The sequence below is a fragment of the Prunus dulcis genome, chromosome 6, assembly GCF_902201215.1.
Source record: "Prunus dulcis chromosome 6, ALMONDv2, whole genome shotgun sequence".
NCBI lineage: Eukaryota > Viridiplantae > Streptophyta > Magnoliopsida > Rosales > Rosaceae > Prunus > Prunus dulcis.
Genome location: NC_047655.1, coordinates 28,071,150 through 28,093,761, shown reverse-complemented (window position 1 = coordinate 28,093,761; position 22,612 = coordinate 28,071,150). Strand labels below are relative to the sequence as shown.

General features: G+C 39.2%; 6 protein-coding genes, 1 long non-coding RNA gene and 1 other non-coding gene across 10 annotated transcripts; 4 read left to right on the top strand and 4 right to left on the bottom strand.

Annotated features, from left to right (window-relative positions):
• The first annotated feature begins 356 nt into the window (after window positions 1-356).
• On the top strand, window positions 357-2,502 carry LOC117629649 (pre-rRNA-processing protein TSR2 homolog). Of its 3 annotated transcripts, none has more exons than XM_034362211.1 (5): window positions 357-451; window positions 570-783; window positions 893-981; window positions 1,225-1,338; window positions 2,106-2,318. In XM_034362211.1, the coding sequence occupies exons 2-5, from the start codon at window positions 600-602 to the stop codon at window positions 2,316-2,318; spliced, it is 600 nt and encodes a 199-aa protein (XP_034218102.1). In that variant the 5' UTR covers window positions 357-451; window positions 570-599. The 3 variants fall into 3 exon arrangements, with proteins under 3 accessions (XP_034218102.1, XP_034218103.1, XP_034218104.1); XM_034362212.1 differs by having other exon boundaries at window positions 392-473; XM_034362213.1 differs by lacking the exon at window positions 357-451 and having other exon boundaries at window positions 600-783; window positions 2,106-2,502.
• A 627-nt stretch (window positions 2,503-3,129) lies between these two features.
• Window positions 3,130-4,791, top strand: LOC117632796 (aldehyde oxidase GLOX). Its single transcript, XM_034366374.1, has one exon. The coding sequence runs from the start codon at window positions 3,130-3,132 to the stop codon at window positions 4,789-4,791; it is 1,662 nt and encodes a 553-aa protein (XP_034222265.1).
• A 377-nt stretch (window positions 4,792-5,168) lies between these two features.
• On the top strand, window positions 5,169-11,898 carry LOC117630801 (serine/threonine-protein kinase EDR1). Its single transcript, XM_034363586.1, has 13 exons — window positions 5,169-5,875; window positions 6,564-6,986; window positions 7,584-7,687; window positions 8,146-9,230; window positions 9,358-9,398; window positions 10,020-10,088; window positions 10,217-10,317; window positions 10,434-10,512; window positions 10,594-10,692; window positions 10,822-10,890; window positions 11,035-11,084; window positions 11,218-11,394; window positions 11,478-11,898. Exons 1-13 carry the CDS (start codon window positions 5,444-5,446, stop codon window positions 11,611-11,613), a joined length of 2,865 nt encoding a protein of 954 aa, XP_034219477.1. The 5' UTR covers window positions 5,169-5,443; the 3' UTR covers window positions 11,614-11,898.
• Window positions 11,899-12,843: 945 nt separating this feature from the next.
• Window positions 12,844-13,491, bottom strand: LOC117632559 (uncharacterized N-acetyltransferase YoaA-like). The gene has a single exon (XM_034366078.1). It carries the CDS (start codon window positions 13,410-13,412, stop codon window positions 12,888-12,890), a length of 525 nt encoding a protein of 174 aa, XP_034221969.1. The 5' UTR covers window positions 13,413-13,491; the 3' UTR covers window positions 12,844-12,887.
• Window positions 13,492-14,705: 1,214 nt separating this feature from the next.
• TRNAY-GUA lies at window positions 14,706-14,796 on the top strand. The gene is given in 2 exon segments: window positions 14,706-14,742; window positions 14,761-14,796. It is a non-coding gene; the product is annotated as a tRNA-Tyr (tRNA).
• Window positions 14,797-15,356: 560 nt separating this feature from the next.
• Window positions 15,357-17,974, bottom strand: LOC117631762 (protein translocase subunit SecA). Its single transcript, XM_034365054.1, has 5 exons — window positions 17,642-17,974; window positions 17,055-17,203; window positions 16,577-16,738; window positions 15,730-15,845; window positions 15,357-15,601 (listed from the first exon to the last, which is right to left on the bottom strand). Exons 1-5 carry the CDS (start codon window positions 17,883-17,885, stop codon window positions 15,583-15,585), a joined length of 690 nt encoding a protein of 229 aa, XP_034220945.1. The 5' UTR covers window positions 17,886-17,974; the 3' UTR covers window positions 15,357-15,582.
• Window positions 17,975-18,237: 263 nt separating this feature from the next.
• On the bottom strand, window positions 18,238-20,625 carry LOC117629565. The gene is made up of 2 exons (XM_034362088.1): window positions 20,059-20,625; window positions 18,238-19,202 (listed from the first exon to the last, which is right to left on the bottom strand). Exons 1-2 carry the CDS (start codon window positions 20,448-20,450, stop codon window positions 18,548-18,550), a joined length of 1,047 nt encoding a protein of 348 aa, XP_034217979.1. The 5' UTR covers window positions 20,451-20,625; the 3' UTR covers window positions 18,238-18,547.
• Window positions 20,626-21,434: 809 nt separating this feature from the next.
• LOC117632401 lies at window positions 21,435-22,195 on the bottom strand. Its single transcript, XR_004586468.1, has 2 exons — window positions 22,000-22,195; window positions 21,435-21,827 (listed from the first exon to the last, which is right to left on the bottom strand). It is a non-coding gene; the product is annotated as an uncharacterized LOC117632401 (long non-coding RNA).
• Window positions 22,196-22,612: the final 417 nt, after the last annotated feature.

Here is a 22,612-nt window from a genome sequence, read left to right as displayed (position 1 = left end):
TTGGGGAAGAGGGGGATTTTAATGTACGGTACGTGCATGGTGGCGTAGGGCGTTCAACGTTTGGACACGTGGGTGCTCTGAAGGTGACACGTGGAGAGTACTTGGCGAATTTTCAGCTGAACTGTTGGTTTCAAAAGAAAATCTTGACGTACATGGTCAAGGGCACGACACGTGGCGTAGACACAAAAGATAATGACTGGGTCCAAGTCGTAATAACTGAGCCGTGCTAGGGCCTAATTCGGTATTAAACTCTGGAAATAACCCAGTAGGAGTAGCCCAATAACCCACGCCCCAAAGTCCTATACTTCCAGGCCCAGATTTATCAGCCCACCCAAAGCGGACCCACTAAACTTTTCTTTCGTCTCTCTCCTACTTTTTTCTCAATCTTCTCTTCCTCCCATTAGAGCCAAGCCCCCCATTTCCTGTTTTCTGTGTGAAGTTAACTGAGGACGTGAGCTGCCAATTCTTCTTTAGTTAATGTTTCTCTTTACAATCTCTGTGTGTTGAAGTTAGGGTTGGTTGAATTATTGAACTGTGTATTTAATTGAATTAGTTTTTTGGTTTTTTAGAATCTCTGAGAGACAGAGAGAGGGTCTGAAATGGAAGCTGAGAGAAAGCTGTCGGTGGAGGCAGAGGCGATATTCAGAGAAGGCGTAGCATTGGTTCTGTCTCGGTGGTCGGCGCTCCAATTGGCCGTCGACAACGAGTGGGGCGGCCGTGACTCGCGCCGCAAATCGGAGCAACTCGCCGCCGACGTCTTCTCCTGGTTCGCTCAGTCTAAAGGTAATTTTCTCAACTCGCTCACCTCAACTCTCTCGTTCGTTCTGATTGCTGTGAAGAAAAAGAATGGTTTTTCTGATATAGCTAGCCTATATGTGTTAATTTTGCTCAGAGGTTCTTTACATAGATGACTTAGAAGATATTCTGAATGAAGCTATGCTTTCTCTTAATACCGTGACAGAGGATGGCAGCATTGAGGAGGTAAGCTTGCTTTCCCTACTCTGCCACCCTTCTTTGTATCATCAGAGAAACACCTTATATTGTATTTTGTATGGATGGTTTTGTTATATTGGAGAATATTTTATATGTTATGCTGCTTCTTGTATATTTCCGCGGATAGACAATTTGTGAGGAGGATCAATTTCATGTGAACTTCTTTACCATGTTTGTTATTGGTTTTCTATCTTGATGGTGTTTATGATCTCTCTATTTGGATCTTCTTAGGTAGCTGAAAAGTTAATGTTTATGAACGAAGAATGTTTGAATGGTGATTTCAAGTCTGTTGAAAGCCTAAGAGAAGCCAATAATCGAAGAGTTGCTCTTCCTCATGTTAAACAGGTGAGTTATATTCAACAACCTCAGCCTGAAAAGTTTTACTTCAATAAGACATATATCTTTTTTTGGTGGTTTTTTACTATTAATCTTATGACAAAATGTGAGTAGACATGGGAAAAGGGACTGCGTCATTTGATAACATAATGCACATATTATTACCAGTAATGTGCGTTAAGTAGTCACTTGTTCATGGTTCTATTTGAAGAAAATCTCAATTGTTGATAGATATGAATTGGTACACCACATAACTATTAACCTTTGAGGGTGATGGTGATGGTGGAGATTGCACTTGTAAATTGACAATCCTGGCAAGATATGAGAGGCTGGTGCTATGTTTAGGTTAGAGTTTGACTCTAGTCGGGGGGTATCAGCATGTAGGAAAGACAACAGCTACCTTACTGCCTACTAATGTCAAAGGTCTGCATTGGTATTTATTGTTATGTTGCAATTTATGCGATGAAGGTGGCATGCCCTTATGAAATGTCACCCCATATTAAACACACTTTGATGAATTGTTAAGTTGTCGACTGTACCTGTAAAGAAACAATCGATCTTACGACTGCTGATGATTGTTTTGTGAATGCATTTTCCTTGGATCTTAAATTTGTATCACTCTATTCCATGCTGTTGCCAACTTTTAGTCTAGTTTAGAGAACACCTTTTGGACACTGGGTTCATGGGAGGTCTTTTGACTGCAACCATTCATGCTGGATAACCTTGCTTGTTCATATGAGTTATGTTCTTTTGCTTTTGCTTCCTTACTCATTTAGGTGAATGACGATGACGATGACAATGACGACAATGAAAGAGATGGTACCCTCGAGAATGATGGTCCGTCAAACATGATGGTGGACACACCAGAGTCCCAGTCAAATTCAAATCCAGTAGACATGACAGACAATAAACCAACTCCCAAGCCGGCTAAAACAGAAGATGGATGGGAAGTAGTTGGACCAAGGCGTAGTAAGGGTAAAAGGAATTAGGTTGAACTCCTAATTATACTTCCCTAAAATTTTTTGCCATTTCTCTCTCTCTGTCAAGTAGAGTTTCTGTAGTAGTATATTGTTTGATCATGGTGATAATAGCTGGTTGGTTTGTTTTATTTTTGCCTATTTGCCCTGTATTATTTTGCCTTGGACCATAATGACAGAATTATATTTGAATCTCTTTGACAATGTTCATTAACATACAAGACAATTGAATTTGGGAGTTCTAGTAGCCTAACCAATTGGGCAATAATTGAAGTCGAACAAACAGAGACAGAGATACAGGCTACTTCTATTGCATCAGCTTCATACTTAGTCCAAAAAAACCCAAGTTAGCAAGTTAACTTTCCAATGACATTAGAAATGAAGTGTCCAACGACAAATCACTTAGAAATTAGTTGGTCTTCGTAATTATCAGATAATTAAATGCTTGATAAACTCATCATAAGCTCATATTATAATGTGTGCGACAGAAAATCAAATAGAAATAGTAGTCGAATACTTCTCTATTTGAGTGAAACAAGAGAATGAGCGCAATTTGAGCTTGAGAATTGGATGCCTAGTAAAATCATACTTCTTGAGCTTCACTGCAACTCTTCGAATGAACCCTTTTTAGCTGCAAACTTAACCGGCCCTCTCAAAGGTAACAATAACCCTCCGATTTCCTCTCTCAGATTACCCAAAATATTTTACAATATAAAAATAATCACCACATTTGCTTTTTTCCATCAACCTCATCACCATACCAACTCTACTTTCCCAAACCAGCGCCCCAAAAACTCCAACTCTTCCTATTTCTCCTACTACAATGAACATTGTCGTTTCCTTCCTAATTTTTACCTCACGCGTCATCTACATCCTTCCATTTATTTCATCTCAAGTAACACACCTGCCCTACTCCGGCAACCAAGGCCAATGGCACCTCCTACATTCATCCATAGGCATCTCCGCCATGCACATGCAACTCTTACGTACAAACATGGTCATCATGTTCGACCGGACCGACTACGGCCCCTCCAACATCTCCCTCCCCGGCCGTCAATGCCGGCATGACCCCAACGACACCTTGCTCAAAGTAGACTGCACGGCTCACTCCATCCTCTACGACATCGGCACCAACACACTCCGGCCCCTAAACGTACAAACCGACACGTGGTGCTCCTCCGGGGCCGTCTTCCCCGACGGAACCCTAGTCCAGACGGGCGGCTACAACGACGGCGACCACGTGGTCCGCACGTTCACTCCATGCACGGGCGACAATTGTGATTGGCTCGAATTCCCAAATTACTTGGTACGACGTAGATGGTACGCCAGCAACCAAATATTACCTGACGGTCGTATAATCATTGTCGGAGGCAGACGACAATTCAACTACGAATTCTACCCGCGCAATTTCCAAGATCCTCCTCGCACTTTCTGGCTCGATATTTTGAGACAAACAAGGGACCAAGACGAGAACAACTTGTACCCATTTCTCCACCTCTTACCAGATGGGAACTTGTTCATTTTCGCAAATACCAAATCAATACTCTTCAACTACAACCAAAACGTCGTCGTTAGAGAGTTTCCCGAAATACCCGGTGGCGAGCCTCGTAATTATCCAAGCACCGGCTCCTCGGTGCTGTTCCCGTTGGACGAAAACAAACCCCCCAATGTAAACATTGAAGCCGAGATAATGGTCTGCGGCGGCGCGCCGCGCAACTCGTTCGCGCTCGCTTCTAGTGGAGAGTTTATCGATGCACTCGGCACGTGCGGGCGGCTCAAGGTGAGTGGCCAAAACCCCTACTGGGTAATGGAGGAAATGCCGGTTCCCCGAGTCATGGCCGATATGCTTCTTTTACCAACCGGAGACGTCGTTATCATAAACGGCGCCGCACTAGGCACGGCCGGATGGGAATACGGGCATGACCCGGTAACCAAACCGGTCATATACCGGCAGTCGGAGAAACCGAACAGGCGCTTTTCCGTCATGGCCGGTTCGCAGAGACCGAGACTTTACCATTCCGCTGCTGTTTTGGTACCGGATGGTAGGGTCTTAGTCGGTGGAAGCAACCCGCATGTTTACTATAACTTTACCTGCGTCGAGTACCCGACGGATCTTAGCCTGGAGGCCTTTTCGCCTCCTTATATGTCGGTGGAATACGAACCGGTTCGGCCGAGAATCGTTTCGGTGAAAGAGGTTTTGGGATACCGGCAGTTCTTTTCGGTTGCGTTCGCCGTGCCAGAGTTGTTGTCTGTAAGTGTATTGTCGGTGAGGCTGGTTGCGCCGTCGTTTACGACGCACTCGTTCGCCATGAATCAGAGAATGATTGTGATGAAGCTGATCGGAGTGACGCGCGTGGCGCCGGAGACGTATGAGATTAGCTTGGTGGGGCCCTCGACGGGGGAGATTGCGCCGCCAGGTTATTATTTGCTGTTTGTGGTGCACGCTGACATCCCGAGTTCTGCTGCGTGGGTGAAGTTGGAGTGAAAGAAATGCCGACCAACACGTGAGGGACGTGCATGATATACTTCAATTTTAACGGTCAATAAAAGTTCTGAATAAAATGTACATAAAAATAAATAGTGAAACAGAATGTTCTTGGTGATAGTTTGGTCTTCTCTGGACTGGGCTTTTATATTTTCAGTCTCTTGCAGGCTGCAGCTGCTTCTTTTATGGCTCATAGATAGGCCCACAAGCAATTTCTTTTCAAAATCATTTTGACGTCCATTTTCAAAAGCGCGTAAAAACACCCTCGAAAAATCTGGGCACCTTCTATGACGTCGACGCCATTGCCACGTAGGTCGTAATCCTTTGACACAAATGCCACTGTCGTCACGGTGGCGTAATCGCAATGGAGCGTTTACTAATCCCGCTCTCAATCTCGCCCATGTCGTAATTTCAACAAAAACCACGCCCATTAAGTTACCGCCCAATATATTATAACCACTGCCTTTAGTTTTCCCTCCGAGAACGCCCTCCTCTGACCTCAAAGACCAAACCAACCAAACAGAAAAATTGAGAGAGAAAGTGAGGGAAAGTGAAAGAAAACAGAGAGAGAGAGAGAGAGCAAAAAATTAAAAAAACCTGATAACCTTACCGCTGCTGACTGACAAAGTAGAGAGAAGAGAGGCGGAGAGAGATGAAGCACATTTTTAAGAAGCTTCACATAGGAAGCAACCACGACCCCGGCCGATCGAACGAGCCCTCGACCTCCGTAGCGTCGCCATCATGCGCCGCGGATCACCGTACAGTTTCCGGTCAGACCTCTGGAAATGCTCCGGGGAGTCCTCCATCGTCTTCGCCGACGCCGGCGAGCACCGTACAAACTCCCGGAGCTGCCACTGTGGACTCGACGACGACTGTGAATCGGCCAGACTATATGATGTCTGAGGAGGATTTTCAGGTCCAGCTCGCCCTAGCGATCAGCGCCTCCAATTCGGACTTTCGCGATGATCCGGAGAAGGATCAGATCCGTGCGGCAACGCTGCTGAGCTTGGGCGGCCATCAGATCGATTCGTCGAGAGATAAGGTTGAGGCGGCAGCTGCCGAGACCTTGTCGAGGCACTATTGGGTGAGTTTGGTGAAATATTTTTTAGTTCTAATTCAGTAAGTTCTGGTCAATTATGTAGAATTTGCGTTTAATTTGGGATTAGTGACGATCAGGGCAAGCAAATTTTACTGTTAATTGAGTTTGACTATTGTCGTACGGTTGACTGTTTGGAATTTGCTCAATTCACTGTTATGTTAAGCAAGTATCTGGTTCATTGAAGTATAAGAATCCTGCTAGTAGCTCAGAAGTGAATTCGAGCATGTTCTGTAATTCCTGGGGTTTTAATAGACTGGATTTTCTTTTGATAAGTATTATTTTGGAATGATCAGCTTACTGCTGAAATCGGTGGAGCTCAGCTTTTTTTACTCTCGTCTTGAGTCTTGGATTAAAAATGAGCGAATTTTGTTTAGGAAAGAGTATTAATGAGAGCCTTCTGACAATGCCATGATATGTTAAGGTGCTCAACACTGAGGATTTCATCGACATTCTTAAAGTTTTATTCTGTAAAATAGGAAAATCTGCCATTAATTGATCGGGAGTAGATTTTGTCGATCAGGGAAAATTTTAGTAACATTTAACCATCTTTTTAGAACAGATACCGTACTTTATTTAATTTTTATGTTTTGCTTGTATGTGCTACTATCAAGAAACGTTTTATTTACTTCTTCATTTGTCTTGATTTGGATTGAATTCTCTTGTTCATCACCAGGAGTGTAATGTGCTGGACTATGAGGAGAAAGTGGTTGATGGATTTTATGATGTATATGGACTTTCCACAGATTCAGCAATTCAAGGAAAAATGCCTTCTCTTACAAATCTCGAAACAAATCTTGGGAGTTCTGGATTTGAAGTTTCATTAGTAAACCGAACTGTTGATCCTGCCTTGGAAGAGTTAGTGCAAATTGCACAGTGTATTGCATTAGACTGTCCTGTCACCAACGTTAGTGTTTTGGTACAGAGGCTTGCTGAACTCGTTAGTGGACATATGGGTGGGCCTGTAAAGGATGCTAATATCATGTTAGCGAGGTGGATGGAAAGAAGCAGAGAGTTGAGGACATCTCAGCAAACAAGTGTATTGCCTATTGGGTCCATAACCATTGGCCTCTCCCGACATCGTGCTTTGCTTTTCAAGGTTAGGTGTTGGATTATCATTTATTAATCTTCTTAGGCAATACTTTTTCGTCTTTCTTGGTTTCTTTTGGCTGTCCCTTATACTGAAAATTTAGGCCGTTTTGATATGTGCTATGCTACTGTATTGTCCAACCGTTTCATTTCTTTTTCTTGATAGAATTTAAACATATATGTCTCTGTGTGTGTGTGTGTGTGTGTGTGTGTGTGATTTGTTCATGTAGTCATTGTGTGTGTGATTTGTTCATGTAGTCATTCTCTACGCAGAGAGGTAGATTTAGAAAACAATGTTTTGTCAGATATCTAATAATTGGCAAATCAGTCAGTGAAGTCACAAACAGGAGAGAGGTAGATTTAGAGGTATGCATATGTTTGTTTGTTTGTCTGTGCTTACAGGAAATATGGAACTATAAATTGGTATAGTTCTTTGAATTCTGTAATTTGACTTGTCACTTGGGATGTATGTAACCAACTTCTCTCACATATCCCGCTGAGTAGTTATATTTGGTAGTTAAATGCAAGGAGGAACCTTTACAAAGTTCTAATAAATGAAGTTGGGGCTACGTAATCTTGTATATTTAATCTGTTTCTTCGGATGTAGGTATTAGCTGACAATATCAAGATGCCCTGCAGACTGCTTAAGGGTATTCATTACACTGGTGTTGAGGATGGTGCTGTTAATGTAATAAAGTTGGAGGATGACAGGTTGTGGTTTATGTTTTTTTTCTTCCAGGTTTTGTGATTAAATTGTTGATACATTTTTGTATGATGTGTTGTGTTTTCACTTTTATTATTTTGGCGTGTGCACATTTTTTTAGAGTCCACAAAGCTTTATGCCAAGGTTGCTCTAAAATTTGTACTGTGAATTCAATTTTATTCCAAAATTTCTACCAATCTCCAAAACTTTATCAGTTTTGACTGATTAAAGCTAACTTCAAGCCATCACAATAGCTTCATAATGTGCATTGACATAAGATATTGTGTCCTCTTGTTATTAATTTTGATTGTGTTTCTATAGCATTAGATTTCTTTTGTCCTTTAAGTTCAGCGGCAGTCTCCTTGAAATGTATGTATGCAGATGTAAAAATGCATGAAGTCTCCAACAGTTCCCAAATTGATCTGTTTACCCTTCTACATGGTTTTAATTTATAGTTTGTCTTCAGGGAGTTTCTGGTTGATCTCATGGCTGATCCTGGAACGCTCGTACCAACTGATATTCCAAGTGCAAAGGACACTGCCTTTCAGCCATACCATCCAAACTTAAGCAAAAATCCTACTGTCCATTCTTATATCGATACAGAAGTTGTGTACTCAGGACCAAAGCCATTGCATGGAGAGGGTAGCAGCCAAAACTCTGCAGCTGAAAGCAGTTTAGCGTTGGAGAGAAGACCAATTTCAGAGAATATAGAATCATTGCCTACATTCTCGGGTGCAAGTAGTGACACTGGAGTTGGTTCTTCTAGAATACCCAATAGAGCGACTCAATTAGATCATCTTCCCTCATCAGCCTTCGAAAATTACAGAGGGAGTCGTGGGGCGCATGCAGTTGAAGGTGTGACGAGGATGAATGTAAATGTAGTTCCATATACTCAAAACAGCTCGGAGGACTCAAAGAACCTTTTTGCCGATCTTAACCCATTCCAAATCAAAGGACCTGTGAAAGCTTCTATGTATAACAAACCTGTGGAGAACAAAGTTGAAGAGCTTCAGAGACAGAGAAATAATGTTGCCTCTGGTCGACCTCCTGCATCATTAATGTGGAAAAATAAATATGCTTTCAATGAAGTCCCTAAAAGAAAGGAGAATGATAATTATATGGATGGTATCTTCCCAAGAGTTAATCGTGAACCTAATGGGTATAATCCATCATCTGCAGCTTCCACCAGCTCTACTGTATCTGAACAGATCAATCCTGGTGGTTTCAAATCAACTGCTCATTCAAATATGTCAGATAGAGATGGCGATGCCAAAAATTATAGGGGGGAACAACCCAGGGCTAAAGGTTATTTACAGAATCGCACAATAGATGTTAATGAACATCACAACAATGAAATTGGCTTCCATGATCCTAGAAAGTTCACGCATGACAGATTTATGGAGACCAATTTGAAACTGAAGGATCCAGAAAGTTCTAGCTCATCTTTTGATTCCATTTCGAGCAGGGTTGATCAAGTATTTGATGATGTTGATGTAGGTGAAAGTGAAATTCCGTGGGAAGATCTGGTTATTGGAGAAAGGATTGGACTAGGTAATGTCCATACCTGGTCAAAGTTGCCTATATTGTCTGGAAAACTGCCAGTGTTCAATCCTCACACAGTATAAACTTATTTTTCCTGGGGAGCCGACTAATTTTTTTTTCTCGTTGTCTTGACTAGGTTCATATGGAGAGGTATACCATGCTGATTGGAATGGCACGGTGAGTTTTATATAAACGACTATGCTCTTTCTTATCTCATATGCGGCAAAAACTGTTATGTTTATTTGATCTTTTATTATTATTCTCCTTATGGATTTTGAATACCTAGTGCCCTCTCTTTTCAATTTTTTTCCGATCATCTTTATTGACTAGCACTGCTAAATTGTTTATAGCGATAGAACTTACTTATTAAATCAGTATATGTAATTCACAAGTAATTGATAAATGACATGCAAATTAGCACCATTAGGTGTATGGGGGATTTTAAAAGGGTTGCCTATCATTGTCAATGCACTGATGGCACTATAGAAGTTGCTTTTTTGTTTACTGCGAAGCAGGTTTATATTTATACAGTGTATGGTTAGGGATTTTAATCAAAGATTTCCTATATTCAAAACAATTTCAGTGTTCTTTAAAGTTAGCTAAGATTTGTAATTTATAATAACTGTTTCTCTACTGTCATTATTTCGTGGTGGATTCTGCTTTGTCACTACTGCCTGGAACTATGCATGTACTTAAGTCATTGCCAGAGGCTTGAAAGTGTTTTTAACTTCAATTTCATGGGAATTAAATTCAACTGGGGACTTTAATTTTGGCTGGTGAATTGTTGTTGAGTTACAGGAAGTTGCTGTGAAGAAGTTCCTAGACCAGGATTTCTCAGGTGCTGCTTTGGCCGAGTTCAAAAGAGAAGTAAATTTCTAGTCCCTTATGTGCATATGCTGCACTTTTTAGCTTCCAAGACTTCGAGGAAAAGGGGAAAAGGAAAATAAACTTACAACCTGATGATAATTATTGTGATCTTTGTTTTGCAATGTAAGGTGCGAATAATGCGTAAACTGCGTCATCCAAATGTTGTGCTTTTTATGGGTGCTGTTACACGTCCTCCTAACCTCTCTATCATTACAGAGTTCCTTCCAAGGTATAATTCTGCACATTGATCATGGTGAAAAGATTATATATTGACTGGAACATGTATACATATTCTATTTTTTCTCTTTCTGTTGTAACTGGTCCACTCATACTTTATTTCCCCAGGGGAAGCCTATATCGGATTATCCATCGTCCTCATTGCCAAATTGATGAGAAACGTAGAATAAAGATGGCTCTTGATGTGGTATGAGATGATCTTCCCTGTGTTCTCTGCAACCGGCATGATACATCAATATCCACTTTCAGCTCTCTTTTTATTTTGCAGGCAAGGGGTATGAATTGCTTGCATGCCAGCACACCCACAATTGTTCACCGGGATTTGAAATCTCCAAATCTGTTGGTTGATAAGAACTGGAATGTGAAGGTATCACATTCCTTTTTTTAGTGTTGTTTCTCTTCTCTCTTGTGGATAATGAGATGCCTTGGCCATCTAATTAGTAGTTCTTTGAGATACGTATTATTCTTTTTACAAAACTGGATCTCAATTATACAGGTCTGTGATTTTGGATTGTCACGCTTGAAACATAATACTTTCTTGTCATCCAAATCAACTGCTGGAACGGTGAGAATCTGGGATTATTATTTATTTATTTATATTTATTTAATAAATTGGTTTTCTGTTGGCAATGAGAAATATGACCACAATTCTTAATCTAACTCTCTCACCTTTTCTTCATTTGCCTGATTGTTTCCATCGATGAGCTAGCCTGAGTGGATGGCACCAGAAGTTCTCCGCAATGAAAACTCAAATGAAAAGTGAGTGGTAATTCTTGTTATTATATTTCTGTTTCTCTTCTTTCAGCTTTGATCGATGCCTTGTTCCAACTATATTAGTGTGGAGAAAATATACAGATTAAAGATTCTCTGAAATCTTGTGTTAAATATATAGGTGTGATGTATATAGCTTTGGAGTCATTTTGTGGGAGCTTGCTACTCTAAAATTGCCTTGGAGTGGGATGAACCCGATGCAAGTTGTAGGTGCAGTTGGTTTTCAGAATCGTCGCCTTGAGATACCTAAGGAACTGGATCCCCTTGTTGCAAGGATAATATTGGAATGTTGGCAGACGTAAGTTGCAGAAAGTTCAGAACGCTTGCATATTTTTTACTTGTTGAATCCAGTTTAATCGGTTGTTCTTTCTTTCCGGTTAGCGATCCAAACTTGCGTCCCTCGTTTTCAGAGCTCACGGTAGCTCTCAAGCCTTTGCAGCGGCTCGTCATTCCATCGAATCTTGACCACCCAAGCTCACATTTACGGCAAGAAATCTCAGTAAATTCTACACCTTGAAAAGCCTCTCTCCCAACTGTGAATAATAAGAAATTCCGGTTCTGTGCTTTTGGGTTAGGATAGGATAAAAAAACTCTCAAACGAAAAATCAGAAAGAGTGAGAATGGAGAGAGAAAAAAAGCATGTACCTCAATTGTATTATTTAATGCATGCCCAGCTACTGTTGCCCAAAGATTGCAGCAGGGTCCTTTTTGTACAGAATTCATAGCAAAGTTCTCAAAGAAAACTGGATTTGTAATTTATGTGTTAATAATACCTCCAGCCATCCAGATAAATTAATACAAAGCTTTGTGTTATTCTTATCTATTTTCTGGGTTACATAGAAATAATTTATTTAGAAACCCTCTTTAATAAGGGAGATTCACTATTATACTCAATATGGGGGTCCAAATTATAAAAATACCCTATATAAAATGGACTTTAGAAACACACCCAAAGTCCATTTACAATATAACAAAAAAGCTTTTAACTTCTTATAAATTACAAAACTGCCATCAATTTCTTAAAACAAGCCCAACCCCAAAATCTCATAAAAATACCAAAGCACTCAATAGGGCATCAAAGTAATTTAATAATCAATATTAAATTCAATAAGGCTAGCTATCATTTTTTGGATTTTTTTTGGGTTTGTTTATAGGAATTCAATTGTGTAAGGTTTATTTATAATATTAGTGCTAGAAATGGATATATCACTAAATATCTCCTTTAATAAATCTAGCCGTTTCTAATAACCTCTGAAGCTTTATTTTCTGCCAAGGCCGACCTTTCTTCCCTATCCAAACATTTCAGCTCCTTAAACACACATGACACGGCCAACTTCACAGCCCCTGTTACCGGCGCCAAGCATACTCAATTTCCTCCCCACCGCTGTTCATCTTTCCCAGTTCCAGGCATTGATCAGGCATTGATCCAATTCGACGTTCGTTAATGCGAATGGCTCTATACCAAGGGTCTTCGGAGATTTCGAAGGGCCGGAGACTGACCTGTAGTAGAGGCTTCAACTTGCTCTCCATCGCTCACATTGGAACGAATTTCAAAAGTTCTTAGAGACCACAATTTTGAATTATACTGGCTAGTTTCTTGGACTAGGTACAACCTTTTTTTTTTTTTTTTTCTCGCTTCAATTATCGATCCTCTTAGAAATAATATGGTATCTAGCATAAGAGGGTAAGTATCGCATATTGCTTGGGGCCGTGAGAAAATAAATTTTCACATGAAAACAATGCCACTCATGAGCTTACATTAAGGAGAAGAAAAAATATACATGCAAATTATTACACTGCAACTTCTGTTGATAGAAAACTATAAACAACCAAATCCTTAATATTTCCCTTAAGATATCCATATTTCCTCAACACACCCTCCCTTTGGAACCCAGATTTCTCTAAAACCCTCTGAGAGGCATAGTTCTCTACATCAGCAAAAGCCTGCAACCTCACCAAAATAGGGAAGTTATGGAAAACTTGAGACACCGCAATCTTAACTGCTTTGGTGGTAATCCCTTGCCCCCAGTACTTCGCAGCTATTACATGTCCCAAGTCTGCCTTGTACCTGTCATCACCTGATCCTGGAAAAATGGTTACAAACCCGATCGAACGGTCATCGATGCATATCGCCTGGCGCCAAGGGTGGGGGATACAAACATCCTTGATGAAAGTCAAAGCCTCATCTCTGGTTGTCAAAGTCTTCCATCGGAGGGACCGAGTCACTTGATCATCGCCTGCGTATGACATGAGATCATCAACGTCAGATAGCCTGAATGGACGGAGAGTGATCATTTTTGACAAATTGGTCTCCATGAAAAGTATGACTATGGCAAACACCAACTCTTACGAGTTATGAGCGCCTATAAATATATTTTATCTAAAATCCTGAAAGGCTTTGGAATATGAACGTATCTTCTTGTACTTTAGTTGCTGCAGACATGGCTTAGCCAAGTTAGCTAGAACGGATGCTCCCCAATATGCACCCAAGTTCGAATCTCCTTCCCCATAGTTTGAATTACTTTTAAATAAATTATCACTTGTACAATAAAAAAAAAGTTCTTTAGTTGTTACAAAGTCTTACCATCTTTAATAAATTAACTTATCAGCTTATCTTGTTTGAGGAAACCTACCGCTAGAGTCTACAGATACATTAAACAGCATTTTGAGGTGAGACGCAACTTATAAGGTTGGCTTTAGGGATAAACCAAAGTCGATTGGAGAAAAAAGGGCAAATCATAACAAACATATTTTTGAAAAGGACATTATTGTAAATGTAAAATGTAGAGGTATTTAGCATACAAGGCCAATTATTCCATTGCCTTGACTCTGGGATCATTAGGCTAATTAATCTAATCTGTTGAGAGAAAACTATAGACAACCATATCCTTAATACTTCCCTTAAAATAAAGATATTTCCTCAACACACCCTCCCTCTGAAACCCAGCTTTCTCTAAAACCCTCTGAGAGGCCTTATTGGATATGTATATACAACATTATTAATGATTAAAGACTTTGGAATTGAGTGTTTTAACATATGGTGGTCTTATTAAGGTTTTATTATTGTAATATATAAGGAAGGAGATTCGAATTTGAGCCGAGTTCAATATGGTGACCAACGGACTTAATCCGTGTCAATGTCATGTGTGTCCAGGTTTTTCTTTCTACAGAGCCTTCCTATCCTAATAAATTGACATGCCAATGGCAACTTGGGAGATAATTAACATAACTTTGAGGTGACATGCCACTTGTGAGGTCATCATTAGGGATAAATTAAAATTGATTGGAGACTAAGAAAATAAAATAAAAATGTCATATTTTGTGAGACATTGACATTGGAAATATTCATCAATTAATTATTTTAACCAGATGGACTAACTATTAAACTAAAACTAAAACTTGAGACTGGAATTGATAAGGGCTGCTGAGGGAGCATGAAAAGGGAATATCTCTCTTTTTAATCACAAAACGCAGACAGTACAAAGCAAAACGCTTTCAATTTAATAAAATAACAAAATTGTTGACTTGAAACTGAAGGGCGATTTGGACTGTCCACACTTTGTTTTTGGCTTTTAGTTTTAATTGAAAAATGTGAAAGAGTAACACATCCCGACCTTAGCTCAGTTGGTAGAGCGGAGGACTGTAGTTGGTATAACCACCAGATATCCTTAGGTCGCTGGTTCGAATCCGGCAGGTCGGATTTCTTTTTAATTTAATTTATTTTTTTGATGTAAAAGAATCGAATTTGTCATTTCCAAATCTACAGAGCCTTAGGAATTAACAAAAGTACGGATTGATTTTATGAAATTGAAAACTTTTGAGCTGCAAGTTTATATGTGAGAGCAAGACTGAAACCTATCTTTCTATGGCTTTGCAGAGATATCAAGCGAAGAAGCTATAGAATAGAAACTGCTAAACGTCTTGCATAGAAACGAGGTTTTCTAAGGGAAGAAGCGGTAGGCCTTTTTTGAATGCTGAACTATCAAGATGTTTCAATTTAACACAACAATTGTATTTTCAACCAAAGTGATGGAAAACCAAAGATTCAATTTAAGAACCAAGAGCATAGCATTTCCAAGATAATGACTAGTGTACTGAAAAGTCTTAAATAATAACATGAAAAGTCTTAAATAATAACATAAAAAGCCGACCTACTGTCATGGCAATGAAACAGAGTTCAATTGCCCCCCTGAATACGGAACAGATTGGAAAATCGCATCAAAGTTGTAAAATTGTACTTTCATGCATTCTCTAATCAAATTTCTTCAACCTCAGTTTCATTCCAATTTATTGTCTAAACAAAATGTTAAGCCAATCTGGTCCAAGCAAGCAGAATAGGATCATCAAGAGGCCAGCCAACTTGCTAAGCAAACCAAAATAAATCAAAGGCTCCAAAAACTGCAAATTGATTCTTCGAGCTCTGGGCATCTCTCCATGTACTGGACTGAAGTGAAGGTTTTTCTTCTTATTTTATTCTTGGATCGCTTCAATCCTTTCCACAGCACCTTCATAACAAATAATACATAGACCAATAAGCTTATCAATCTGAAAACTCATGCATATTAATCAAATATGAAGGATTATTAAGCTAAGTTCTGCCGAGTCTTGGTAAAAGCATGTAAGGCCAAAGTACCGTTTGTATCTCTTCTTGGAACCACATGGACAGAGTGCATTCCTACTTATTTGCCCACTCTTAGCCAAATTAGACTTGGCAAGGTCAAATGGCGTTGAACCCATCAATTTTTGCACCTGCGGAACAGAAATTATCAGTTAATAATGAGTTTTCCATGTTTCAATTTCATGGAAATATCCAGGAAATCAAATTTGCATTTTTTAATCGTAACTAATGGGCATACCACTGGCTCTATCCACTACTCATAGGGAGACTGTGATACAGTTCCTTTTTGATAAGTTGCAAAAGCAAGGTTTCCTACAATCCTAAACTGTAATCAGAATTTTGTTTTCCATGGATGTTAATGGAAAAAAGTGTATCCAAACAAACCAAGGTTCTTCATAAGCAATATGCCACAAATTGCCCCTATTATCACCAAACCCCCTCATTTTCCTCATCAGTGCCTACAACACTTACAGCCAACAGACATAACACGAATTTAGTTCATGTAATGAAAGTAACTCACATGCTTCCACTAAGTTATTAGTTCACCTTAAAGGAAGCAATCACACACACAATTAAACTCCGGCTTTGAAACTTTCCAATAAGTAGGCATCTGCAAAGAGAGATGCATCTGACCTCAACAAGAAATTCAGGCACTTAGCCAACCAAACGGATGCCACTGTACTATAAAAGTCTCCCCAAAGACAACAAAACAAGCAAAAACAGTGATTTCAGAAGCTATAAGACATTCTACAGTGGACATCCAATTTCTGCATGTGGTATACGGTCACTAAGGTTTATGCATATGCAGTGAATTTTCACTAACCAGAAAAGCGTAAAGAAAGTGAAATTTGAGAAATAATACCTCATTAATGTTCTTTGGCATTGGTTTCCCTTCTTTCTGTAAGTTTTCCATCTTCTTTTGTGCTTCTCTAGCCCATGTGAACTTTGCAAGTGCATTCTCAACATCAGCAATAGTGCAATTACAATGCTTTGCTGCTTCTTGTTTTTGAGTGACATTGAGATTCTACAAATCAAAAGACCTAAAACCATAATCAAGAGACTTAACCAGACACAACTGAAAAGCATACACCAAGTATAGATGTTTTTAAATTCCAAATCACAAATACTTTGGACTGCATCCATTGGACTATGAAGTTTCCTTCAGCTTCATAGCTCAATTTTCTGTAGGGCCAGTATTGGCAGTTTGGAGGACAAATCCTCAGGTTTGAAAAATTGGCCAAGAGTATGGAAAAGGAAAGCAGAATTATAAAGATAAGATTAAATCCTCCAAGATATCGGATTAGGGCTTCCTTTTTTTAAATTAAAAAGGGAAAACCAACCTCTCCGGTGGAATCAAATCCTCCAAGATATCGGATTATGGCTTCCTGTTTCTCGAATGCATCGGCAAAAGTAGCTTCACTGCTTCTCCCCACAATATATTGCTTGAATGCCCCTATTCTTCTAGCATTCTTCATCTCATCCGCAAATCCTAGAATCAATCCAACAAATAAATAGTGTCGTTACTAGAACCCATGAACTCCCAACCAATTTCTTAAATTTATATAAAAGTTAATTACATAAAAAAGAAAGTTAAATCAAATGCTGGAACTAAAAGGAAATTAAAATGAGCAAAACCCGAAAGGGAAAAAAAGTCCAAAACAGATGTTCTGCTTAGGAATGAAATGGGTTTGATCGATAGTCTAAAAAGGTTAAGCAGATCAATAGCCAATCATCAAGAACACCTAAGGTTATAGGAAAAACATGCAAAATCTGAATGAGATAACGGCCAAACTTCATATTCTTCTTTAAAATATCAATTGGGTTTTACCAAGAGCTTGAAAGTTTCGAGCACATAAACAGCTAATCGATAACAAAATTTAAATTAAAAAAATTAAAAAATCGAAGTTTAGGAGCTAAAGTGGCATACGAAGCAGGGTAAATGATTCAGGGCTAGAGCCGGGATTGGTTTCATCTGAAGAGGTCTTATTTCCGGTGAAGGCCCCTTTGATCTTGTTCACCCATGAGTTATCTAGGTGCGTCGTGGAGAAGATCGAGCGGCAAAATAATGGAGCAAGATGACAGTCATTGTAAGAATAGCCAGTGAAAGATAACAGCAAGTTTGAGTTTTTCTTGCACAATGTGTTGCTTAGGATTCGTGAAGAATGATGCATTCTGGAAATTTTTCCCCTTTTTGGTCTCTGTTTCTCCTTTCTTAGGATTTAGGGTTTTAGTAGATACGGGGTTTTGGGAACAGAGACGAGTAGAGTGTAAAATCCTCCTAACGTCGTCGTTTGACCAGGACCGGGCCAATTAAAAGATCATACCAGTGTATTATCAGGTTGTTAATGCTTGCTGCTTGATAATTGCTATTGTATGGTTTTAACTTTTACTTCTTGAAGTGTAATTCAAACTCCAAAAAAATTATCTTGCAAAAATGTCATCTTCACGTAGTGATCTAGAAAATAAATTGTGAGACAAAATTGAACCTCTGTGTAGGAATCTTGTAACCTATTTAGCAAGTAATGGAAAAGAATAAATCGCTTATATAAATTCATTCATTGCAAGTGTTATCAGAATCTTACAAGTTACCCTTTTATCTATTCAAGAATACAAAGCAAGCCTCAGCCTCCTGCACAAACTGATGATCCATAAGTAAACCCCGATCTACCACTCTTAGAAATACAATCATCAATAGGTCAATGGCTTGACATACAAAGAAACGGTGGCCGAGTTATCAAACTAATACAACAAGAGCACTGCAGCCAACCACTGCTTCACATCCTGCATCTAAATTAGGACGAAAGACAGTAAAAAATGAATAAATTCTGCCACTCTAAGCCTTGGACCGCCTAAACTCAAACCAGATTTCATAGTGATTAAAAAGCAAGCTATCATGTGTATGCTTTCCAATGTACTCCAGGCCCAAACTCTTAAGCCGCTTTGTACATTCGTCTCCTCCCAATCGCGAACAGAACTTAATATTATGGGACACGAAGATTCGCCCATCAAAAGGTTTCAATTTATTTGTCAATCTCTCTAATCCAACCCAGACAAGCTTATCAGGCATATGAAGAAACACTGCACTAGCATAGATCATATCATAGACAACTTCTGAACCAAATCTGCTGAAGTCCATGTTGTCGCCTTTCACAATCAAAGGGCGCTTGTGCAGAAGACCTTGGGAAGGAAGCTCATATCTAAAGGCAGCCATTAGTGATAGCTCATCTCTTTCAAGACAGTGGAAGTGTCCAGCATTAAGATAGCGAATGAAATGCAAACCGACTCGGAGGGTACCACAGCCAATCTCAAGGACATGTGACTCAGGCTTCAGATGGGTGGACTGAGCGAGGAACTCAAAAACATCTCGCCCACCTGCCCAAGGCTCACCATAGTTACTGTGGTGCTCTTCGGTAAGGAGCTCACCAGGGCACGGGAGGGCGGTGTGGTTTTCCGACTCAGGTCCTTCATAGTGAGATATACCCTTGAATCTAAAAATCAGAAAATTTTGGTCAAATTTTTGCAGGAAATCATCCATAAATTCACAGAACATGAAATGCACAACTTTCCGGTGAATCACTTAACAACAAACATGTGAACATGTGAAAATGCTGCACAGAAAAGCACGAGGAGAAAAAGGTTCCCAACTAAGAGAATACTCCAGTTAAAGAAATCACCAAATAACAAACATAACACATAGAAACACTTATCGAAACAAAAGAAATAGACAAAATCACTTCAAAGACCTTACATGTTCTATAAACCTAGAAAATGATCAAAAACTTCATATTTTCCTTGTTCTCCCACCTAACCCTGTGGTTCACATAAACCAAACAGAGCACTATGGTACTTGCCAAACTCAAAAACTAAAAGAAATAGTGTAAAGAAAATACAGAAATTTAACCAACAATTTTGAATTAACCTTCAGAGAACTAAACACAAATCAAACTTTACTGAGGTAATCCCATGTAAATAGAAGTTGACTGATCTAATCTCATATCTCTCACATACTCCCTTTGACACAAATGCACATAAAGCATACGAACTGGTACTTAAAACTTAAAGTTGACAACTTTGAACCCAAGATTAGAGAGTTGATCCAAGTAAACTTAGAACCCAAGTTCATGTATTTTCTTGTATATATTCACCCCCCCCTCCTCTTTCACATTCAAGACAATATTAACCCTTTTCTAAACTCTTTTGAGGCAGAATTGTAGACCAAATCCCAATACCATCACAAAAACCAATTGAAGTCCCAAATCCCAAGCCCATTGCACGCATCCAAATCCCCATTTCCAATTACACAAACAAATACAAATATAATAGAGAAAGAGAGAGAGTACGTACTGTAAGAGATCTTGGAGCTGCTCAGCTCTGGTACGAGGGTTAATGCCTTTACGCAACACGTTATCCTGCATATGCAACCCATTCACTCGGATCTGATCCTTCACCCACTCCACATCCTCTTTCGACGACCATATTGACTCTCCTCCGCCCTCTGACACGCTGACATGTATACCACCACCATCGCCGGCACGTGTTACACTAACATCGCCGCCGGTAGCACTAGCAGGAGCACCGCCGGCGTCGTGGCCACTACAAGAGCACGACGACGACAAAGAGGACAAGAGGAAGAAGAAGAAGATTGCGGCCACTGAGGCCGCCAGAACCAGCGCTGGCACTGTTATCACTATCCCCTTTGGTGACGATGTTGATGATGACGACGACCACAGAGCCATGTGATATGTATGTATGTCGTCAATTTACGCCAAGTCTTCAAGACTCTGATTTTTAGGTCTGCAGAAAACACTGGAAATTTTGGGACATTGATTTGGGGCCGACACTTACGATGTCGTTTCACGGGGCACGAAGAGTTTTTTATTTAACTTTTGGATTCAACCTTTCATGTGATTGGTGGTGGGGAGACTTGTGTCGTCTCTTCTCGGATGTTGTTTTGAGTAACATGCGTGCTACGGTGTCGCATGGAATATGTTTAAAAAGTATAGCCGCTAAGCTGCGCATCAATCCGCCCGAATCGATTAAATTCGCCGATTTAGTTCGTAATTATTAGTTTGATTTGATTTTTATAAAATAAATAAATAAAGGTTAAAACGGAAAATTGAACCAAATTGTATATTATTTAGTTTAGTTTAATTTTGAACTTTTATAAACTGATATAAACCAAACTGAACCATCTATCTGCATATTTATTTATTTATATTTAATTTTACACTTGTAGTCCTTTAATTATAAAATAACTAGATATGAATGTTGAATTGTAGTTATATTAGTTATTTATTGAAATTTGAAGTTTTATTGTAAATTGAGTTTTAAGATGGTTTGATACCCTAGAAAATGGAAAAAGTATGTAGCAAGTTGTGAATTTATTGATTACAATTGGGCTAACAATGTTGAAAAACTACAAAAGGAAAGAGATATGGACTTAGGCCCAAATTGCCTGAACTAAACCGTTTTATATTAGTTTGGTTTGGTTCGGTTTTCTTTGTAATTTTTGTCAAAATCAAACTATTATAATGTAAATGGTTCGGCCGTGATTTTGAGGTGAAATTGATCCAATCCAGATCGTGCTCACCTCAATAACCGTGCAGCTATACTTTAAGTATTCGAACATTATTTTTATTTTATTTTAAAAAAATATTTAAACAATAATAGTCATAGGGCTGTATTATTTAAAAGGATTTTTTGCATTTTTTATGTGACAATTTTGTCATATAAAATACCACTTTAGCCCAATGTTATTTCTTCAATTATTTTATTTGTACAAACGACATTAGGATACGAGTATTTAAATTCTTTCTAATATCTCCCATTCTAATGAGGTGGTTTTTCTCAGTGCTAACTAATGAATCACAAATGACAATGTGTTTAGACAAGACTCAGCTCATCAGTAGTATTAGTAGCTTTTGTGCATTCCTTATAATCTTGGGCTGCAAGCTTCTCGTGAGCAGTCGGAGGACTAGAAAATAAATTGGACCAACCTCGTGGCCTTGATCCAAAAGCTCAATTACTGTTGACATGCCTGCAAGCCCAGCTCCAATTATAGCCACTTTGCTCGGGAGCTCGGTAGTGTCCAGGTGGAAACAACCCTTTTGGAGCTAGCAGAATAAACATTCATCTCATAATACTAAATTAATAGTGCTTCCAGCAGCAGTTTCCCCAAATTCATTACAGTTCACCAAAAGAATACCCAGCAATAAAAAGAGACTGAAATAGTAATAAAAACAGAGATAATTGTCAAATTGAAGCTAAAATAGATGGGAACTTTACCATTTACACTCATGTCAGAAACATTAGTGTCCAGAGAAGACCGAACGCAGATGGAGGAGGACCTCTCAGTTCTCACAGTAGCCACTAGACAGCGACCGGTTACTGAAGCTACGGGTAAAAGAACCCAAGAAGCCATAGATTGAAGCTTCTAAGAATCAACAACTTAAATTGAGCTCTCTCTCTCTCTCTCCCTCTCTCTCTCTCTCAGAGCAGTAGTGTCCGTATAAAAAAAGATGGTGAAATAATCGTATATATTTAACGAGTATAGCCGCTCGGCTATACTATTAAAATATTCGAACATATTTAGAGAGTTTAACCGCGGTGGCTATACTATTAAAATATCTGTGCATCTTTAAACCGTATAGCCGCACGGCTATACTTATAAATATCCGAATATTTATATTTTAACAGTATAGCCGAGCGGCTGTATTATTTAAAATTCAAAAGTGTATTATTTTTAGGAGTTTTTGCGTTGTGCTTTAAATTTTTCACGTGACAATTTTGTCATATTTTTTTAGGGTTTACGACTAAAATACCATTTTAGCCCAATGTTATTTATTCAATTATTTTATCTACACAAGCGACATTAGGGAATGATAATTTAAATTCTTAT